General features: G+C 39.7%; 1 protein-coding gene across 1 annotated transcript in view; it reads right to left on the minus strand.

Moving 5' to 3' along the window:
- Positions 1–7,961, minus strand: part of LOC109828929 (mitogen-activated protein kinase 4-like) — a 25,364-nt gene extending 17,403 nt beyond the window's left edge. Inside the window, exons 1-2 of the mRNA XM_020395923.1 lie at positions 7,670–7,961; positions 6,551–6,975 (exon numbers count right to left, since the gene is read on the minus strand). Coding sequence (XP_020251512.1) covers positions 6,551–6,970 — 420 coding nt within the window. The 5' untranslated portion in view covers positions 6,971–6,975; positions 7,670–7,961. The remainder of the gene's footprint in view (positions 1–6,550; positions 6,976–7,669) is intronic.

Below are 8,200 nucleotides of genomic sequence, written 5' to 3' on the forward strand. Positions count from 1 at the left end.
TACTCTCGTCGACTAGCTAATCGATCCGAGGGAGAGTGTAGCTGTCTTTGGAGCAAACTTTGTTCAAGTCGGTGAAATCAACACACATCCTCCACTTGCCAGACTTTCTTGACTAGTACCATGTTGGATAGTCATTTCGGGTACTAAACTTCTTGAATAAAACTGGCTCTTAGCAGTTGGTCTACTTCTTTTGCAGCTGCATGCTGCCTCTTGGGTCCGAAATATCTCTTATGCTGTCGGACTGGCTCATGACTTATCACTTTTGGGGCAACCCTGCCATATCTTTAGGCCCCTAGGTAAAGACATCCGCATTGGCACCAAAGAACGCAATGATGGCCCGCTACTGCAGTTCAGCTAGCTCCGACCCGATCTTGACCTTCTTAGTTTCGTCTATGCCGAACTGAGTATCTTCTAATTCTTCCACGAGAGTAGGTCGCTCCCATTCTTCATCTTTCTACAAGTAAGCTTAAGATTTCTCGATTGGCAAAAGCTTCGAAAATCTTTTTTGCCTTCATTGAGAGAAGATGACACGATCTAGCCTCTCGCTGATTGCTTCGCACAAGGCTGACTTTTTACGGAGTCGGGAGCTTCATCATTTGGTGATAGGTGGATTAAACAACTTGGAGAATTCCTTCCGCACATGATGTTGTAAGCTAACTTAACGTTCATTATAATGAATTGGACCTAGATCATAGATTGGCAGGGTTAGTCACCAACTACCACGTGCAATGTGATCGACCCTTCAAGCCGAGCTGAGTGCCTGGAAAAGCCTATGAGAGGACTTGGGTAGGGTTGTATCTTTGATTTGTCAATCCTCATTTGATTAAACGTATCCATGAACAGAATATCAGCAGAACTTTATGTGTCTACCAGGATTCTCTCGACTCGGAGTCTGTAAATTTGTGCAGAGATGATGATGGATCATCATAAGGTGTCATCACGCCTTTCAAATCGTTGTTGCTGAAAAAAGATGGGTTGATTTGTCTTGGGTTTCTTCTCATAGACCTGTTTTGGGTTTCTTCTCTCCTCTGATGCTTGTCAGGCATACTTCTTTCAAGCATTATTCGACATTCCCTCTGATGTAGAGTCACCACTGGTAGTGTTAATAGTGTTGTTAACGCTGGCGACTGATTGTTGTACCGATTCAGACTAGGTGATCTTGATTTGAATCTTCTCCTATCCGTTCTTCCTAGGGTTGGTTCTTTGCCAAGATGGGCAAAGAATTTCTTCAACAGACCTCTTTAGATGAGGTCTTCAATATCTCTTTGCAAGAACTTTGCAATCATCGGTGTTGTGGTCATAATCCCAATGATAACAACAATATAATTGAATATCTCTCGAGAGAGTTCGATTTCATGCGAAGAGGATTGGTGAGTACCCCTCCTTCTGAATCAAATACAGCACTTGTGAGAGAGAAGCGGTAAGGGGGCGAGTGCCGACCTCATTGTCTCCTTCTGATCACTTCTGTCGACTCGGCTGGATCTGGACTCAGATTTAGGCTATTTGTCTTTAATCTTCTTGCTCTAAGAAGACTCAGCTTCAGTAGCTTTCAGCATCGCCTTTTTGTGAGTGCGGCTATCCTCCGCATCCATGTGCGATCGGGCTCTGGCCATAGGTTGATTAAAGTCGGTCACTCGGTTCATAATGAGAGAATCAGACAATCTCTCATTTTTAGACCCGCAATGATCGCAGCCATGGCGACCATGTTGCCAAAGTCGTCCACTTGTAGCTGCTTGCTTACAAACTTATGAAGTATTCCCTTAAGGTATCCTTGGTCTCTGCCTAATCTATAGCAGGAGAGCAAATGATACATTCTGTTTTGTATCCGCTAGAAAATTATGCACAAACTTTTGGCTATACTCGAAGCTGTGGATGGATTTTCTTGTCTAGGGAATTCTACATTTTTGCAGTGCCACTGAGAGTGACAGGAAAAGCTTTGCAGATGACCGGATCGCTCACCTGCTGCATGCACATTAAATCAAAAAAGTCATGTGTGCTCGACTAGGTCGCCTTCATCCTTGCATTTCTCGATGTGTGGCATCTTGAATTTCGAGAGCGTTCGTGATCCAATTAGCGAGAGGTGTTCCCTCCGATGACATCAGCGACTGCATTGAACGTCCGGTCGTAGACAGAAGCCAAGTTGGTTGTGGAGGGGTTGACCCTCGTTGCTGAGATTTGAGTCGCGTATGTGTCTCACCTCGCGACGTTGCCCGCGCAGCCTGTTCAAGGCTAAGGCTTGAACTGTCACCTGTGGCCTCCATGTTTTGTTGAGGTTGCCGTGGATCGGCAACAAAATGGGTTTGTTCTCGATGTGGTTAGGGAGTAGCTTCCCTAACCCGCTCCTCTTGCTCCTGTCTCTAATGATGTCCTTCATGGAGGAGTGACAGGTGATGGAGGAGGCTGAGAGGGAAGAATACGGTTGAGGAGTTCGTTCGTGAATGAAGTGAACTATTGCTAGAGAGATTGAGCTATCCCTTGAGTGGATTCATCTAACTGGGCCTGAGTGACATAGCTGGAGTTGGAAGTTTGTCTAGGGTTTGGAATCGAAGATCGGTCAGGATCAACCATTTTATCGGACAAAGAAAAGACCCCACATAGCGTCAAACTGCTTATGTCAGATAGTTAATTATAGAGGTAATTGGACATTTGAAGGAGTTTAGGGTCCTTTGATTTTCTTTGATGGCTGATCAACTGAGGGGAAAAAGATTCATGTTAGAGGACCGGAGTTTGTTGCTTCGGCGTACCCTCCAACGTTCAAGTCAGCGATAGATTAAGCAAATTTACAGAATTTAGTTTCAAGGAGTAATTTAGCAGTTTTTTGTTTACCATTGAATAGTGGAGATTGCCCACCATTTATAGAGGATTGGTAAGGGCACATCAGTAATTTGACTAGGTCGCTTCAATCAGCTGATCAAACCATACTTTACACGTGTCAGCAGCCGATTGAATGAGTCACATTCACTTATAGTGCGACAGTGATAGAACGACGGAAGTGGTGGCGTAGTCCGAGGAGTCATAACTTCGGCCCAAAGAGTCATAATAACTCAACTCAACATTAAATGCGATGGTGATTGAGAGATGAAGTATGACTGTTGAAGGTGATAGGTCGTCTTGTCATTCGAGACATTCTCTAGCGAGAGCCCATGTAAAAGACGCCTTTTGTCTCAGCTGTTTGTAGCATATCCTAACTCGAAGACCCCTTTGTCTTGGATTTGGGTCGCTAGATGGGTTAGCGATTCTCACACTTGGGTCGGGTCTTTAGATTTGTGGGACTCAGCTAGTTAAACATGACACTTGGCCACCTCTTGGGAGTTCATTACACTTAGTAATTCTTAGCGTATAACAAGAGGATATAAAAGTACTTTTTGATAACATCAAAATTCCAATATGTATCTCTAAAATGACCCTGTGAGTGTAAATAAGATATAAATGTTACGCATGTAGCTTAGTTTATTATGATTTACGTCTATACTTCACATATTTAATACTTATTTACTAATATGGACACGAATGTATCTATTGGTAAATTATTATATCATTATATATAATATGCTCAAAAATTTTACAAACTTTTAAAGTTAAAATCCTTAAATTATGTGGCTTACGCCTCATACTTTGAAGCTTACACTTCACTTCATTAAAGGGTCCAAAGTTTCACCTTGCACTTCTGCTTTTTTAAACATCGGTTTACACCCCCCCAAATAAGAGAGGAAATTCTCATAGGAAAACAAATGGCAATTTCGAACTTCGTTGTTCAAATGTGTTCTTCTTGGTTTGCGAGGAGAAGATTGAAAGTATTGGAAACCAAGAAGCTTGCCAGGGGTGTAGATTTGGTGAACTTTACCCAGCCTCATTTGATGAAACTTCATTTTGGCAGCCACAGGGTGGAGGCAGATTGGGACTTGAATGTTGGATTTCATTTTGAGATCTGATTTTATAAAATATTCAGGTAACATTGTATTAGGAACCTGAAACTCACTTGTGCTAAGTTTTTATTTTCTACTAATCTAAATCCCTATCCTTATAGCGGGCAAGAAGTTTTCTCACCTTTTTCCTTCCTCTCATCATAATCTCCATCCACCAATGACCATTACCTCTTCGTTGCTGCATTTGCCACCTCTTTTCTTGTATGCTCGTTACATGGCCATCCTCCTTCATTACCAACATCACTACTTTGTTGGTTTTTTTCTTCTTCTTCACCACACGAATAAACAAACTTATGTCAGCTTAGGGCTTGGCCAACATGATGGAGAGCTTGGGTGCCCGGGGTCAGGAGAGAGGTCAGTACAAAATGGTAGGGCTCGAGATGATGTCAAACTTGCATTAATTTGCTCACATACAATGTGAGCATATGCTACATATGATTTACAACATTGAGAACCTTATCCATCACATTGTTATCGAGGCGCAAGGCGCAATGCGGGGCGCAAAGGCCCCTTACGCGCACCATGCGCAAGGCGCACAACGATGCGCGCGCCTCACTGAATTGAGGCTCACAACTCAAACTAATATTTTTCAACATAAGATAAAAAAAATATATAAGCAACATGTTTATAAATTGTCACATAAAAGACCAAGAAATATAATTTCACCTACTAATTCATGAAAGAGTCTTAATTAGCATGCATAACATAGATAAGTTCATAAGTTTCCACAAATCAGAATGCAAAATAATTTCCAACATAAGCAAAAGTCTATGAAGTAAAACAAGCAAGTAACAAATAAGAAATATGTATTTTTATTTAAAATATATGTATTTTTAAGTAACAATTAAGTGATTAAAAAAACATGATCCTTCATAATTTTCTAGTTAGCATTCTTAATTGATATTTGTTAGTTAGCATAAAAAGATGGAGAATGAAGATAACAATTATATATTTACATGTTCATAATTTTCTAGTTAGCATGCTAATTAGAGAAGGAAGTTACAATTAGCAAACAAGTATACTAAATTACTAATTATTGTTTTATTTTTATAGGTTAAACATGAAAAGATGGAGAATGGATTAGCAACTAGCAAGAAAGAGTCTATTACATGACGTAAATATGTAATATGTAAATTATTTTAAAAAAAAACAGAAGAAAGAGTCTATTACATGACACATGCGTTAAGCGCACACGAGGCGCGCGCGTGTGCATGCAGCGCCCCGCCTCTGGTGCGGGGCGTAATTGTCCCAACCCGCAGCGCCCCACGCCCGGGGCGCCCGGGGCGTGCGCCTCGATAACAATGATTTATCAAGTAATACATGCAGATGCATGATGCAACCACTGACCTATGGTGCAAGAAGCAGCACATCTCAGACCAAAAATAAGCAAACACAAGTAAACCACATTCTCAAGGAAGCTTAACCATTCAAACCCTTTCCCATCAAAATGTAATTAGATGCATAACAGCTAAGGAGCTAAAACTCAAAAGGCAAGCATTCTCCTTAAAGAGTCGGACAATGACAATATCTACGACCAACTACAAACTGGCTCAACCCACTTGACACGTTACCAAAGTCTGAGCCAAAGCAATAATGCGCAAGATGGGATCTATAAAACCTTGAAGGCCAATCTGAAATTTGTGCTCATGCATGCAAGGACCTCAGCCTCTCAATTCTCTCAAGTAGAAGAGAGTGCATGTGAATCAAAATGAAGTTAGAGCTACGGAGCCAACACTCAAAAGTCAAGAATTCTCCTTAAAGAGTCGGACAATGACAATTCCTACAACCAGCTACCAACCTGAGTCAACCCTCTTGAGGTGTTACCAAAGTCTGAGCCAAAGCAATAATGGGCAAGATAGGATCTATAAAACCTTGAAGGCCAATTTGAAAATTTTGCTCATGCACCCAAGGACCTAAGCCTATCAATTCTCCCAAGTAGAAGAGAGTGCAAGTGCATCTCATCCCTTACTAAGTCAAAATATATGCCAAATAACCAAACAGGTACATATTCTCTATAATAAGTATCACAAAAAATTGATTTGCTCAAGATTTTCAAGAACTCCTTCCAAGCATGAATTTCTGCCACATATAGTACCTTAGGAGAAGAGCCTGACTCAATGGTAAAAGTGCACAAAAAATACAACTATTTGCATAGTAACAAGAAGTTAGACACTTCACGCTTATGAATCACATAAAAAGAGCATTGTATCGTCCATCCTATAATTAGAAGGGTGTTCCTTAGTTGCATGAATTTAAAAGCATCATCCAGGAAGTGGGTGTCAGGTTAGGGGTTTGAGGAAAGGATAATAATCAATTGTACTTGTCACTTCTTTTCTCCAGCTTCGCTTTTGAGTTGTAAGCCAAGATAGGGCTGAGGCTTAAATATAGATGATTATGATAATGAATTAGTACAAATTCAAACAGTTCAATTTACAGTTTTATTTTGAGCCTGCTTTACAATATATCTGTATTTTAAATTTGGACCCATGTAAAATAACAAGGTAACTATAACTAGCTTCACACTAAACAGCCCAAAAATTATTGAGTCACATACAAAACGCATAGCTAACAGCATACCATATGTAAGCGCTTGGAAACAGAATATGGACTGTATAAAATAATACCTGAAATAGAAAATATTGGCAATGGTCATTCGAGAGTGCCTGAGAAGATTTGATAATTTGATGCAAGTCCGTGTCCATGAGATCATAGACCAGATAGACATCCTTGAAACATCTGTTGGCTGGCATCATTATATCCTTCAAACCAATGACATTTTCATGGTGGATGTGTCGAAGTAGCTTCAGCTCTCTCAGAGTTCTAAGTGCATCAACACGATTCTCAAATGCGTTGTTAATTTTCTTAATTGCAACCTTCTCATTAGTCACCCTATTGATCGAAGAACACACAATCCCATAAGCTCCTCTACCTATGGGTTTGATGGGTACATACTTAGTATCAATCTCGAAAAGGGTTTGCCACATCATATAGTAGTGTTTTCCTCGGTTTCCCATGCCATTTGGAGGATCAACCAATCTAGCCATTCTCTCTAGATTACAGCACCAACAACATCAGCGAAATTCAAGTAAAATATGTCTAACACAGAAAGAATAAGAATTATAGTATTCGCAAAAGCATCATTACCCCAGTTTTGGAACATATTTTCTGCTATAAAATAATAGTGTGGAACATACCTAACCCATAATATCTAATCAACAAATAATAGCTCTAAAGTTATCACAATGAGGAACTAGGGCGGTCAAAACCTCATAAGAAATTGAACACAAATTCATAAAGAACAAGACAAATAAAAAACCTGGACTTTCATTGTCATTAAATATCTTAGTGTGCAATATTCCTAACATATTTTAATGAGACAAATGCCTTCATTGAAATTAACTCGTGATACTAACGAATGTCTGATACAGATTCAAAAGTTAAAGAACAGTAATATATTAAGAAAAATACATACTAATGAATGCTCATAGTAGTTCATGTACGATCAAACGTTTATTGAATTCTGGAACAACCTAGAAATGTTTGATGTGTTAATGCTTCTACTGAATGATTGTACTTCACAAATGTTTAATGAATTTTGCAAAATTTTTTATAATTTTCTATATTATTACTGGAAGGTAAGAGTAAATAACTACGAAAAGAAAGGTCTGACAGAAGTTAATGATTTAAATTTTAAAAATAACTGGAAAAAAATGTCATTCCAGAATAACTTGAAGCATACTTACAGTTGTATTTATAACTAGATCACTCCCAAGTTCCAATATTTACACAAATCCAAGTAAAAATCCCCTTAAACTTTCAAGCTCGGATCACTTCCTCACCTAAAACCCTCCTAAAAATGTCAAACAAACCCTAATTCGACCGGTGTCCCCACCTCAACAGCCGCCATCACTTTCAATTTCATAAAAATTTGAACACAGACGATCAAAATTCGTGCTCCAATCTTCCCAATTTTGCTCAAATTTAGCCCTAGACCCCAATATCTCCACTGATTAGAGATAATTTTAGAGAGAGATAGAGAGATGAGCTGGCGCGAAGGAAGTAATAAAATAAAAGGGGCAAGCATCCGTACCCGACCCGGTACCCGTACCCGTTAAGTGAAGATGAACTGTATTCCCTACAGTAATCACAGTTGGGCCTTAGGGCATCTCCAACCTAGCCTCATTTTGGTGCAAACAGTGCTTTTTGTTGCACTGTTCCTTCTCCAATCCAGTCCCATTTTCTGCTCCATTTTGGTGCAAATGAACAGTGCTGCA

Source organism: Asparagus officinalis, chromosome 1 (genome assembly GCF_001876935.1).
Source record: "Asparagus officinalis chromosome 1, Aspof.V1, whole genome shotgun sequence".
Taxonomy (NCBI): domain Eukaryota; kingdom Viridiplantae; phylum Streptophyta; class Magnoliopsida; order Asparagales; family Asparagaceae; genus Asparagus; species Asparagus officinalis.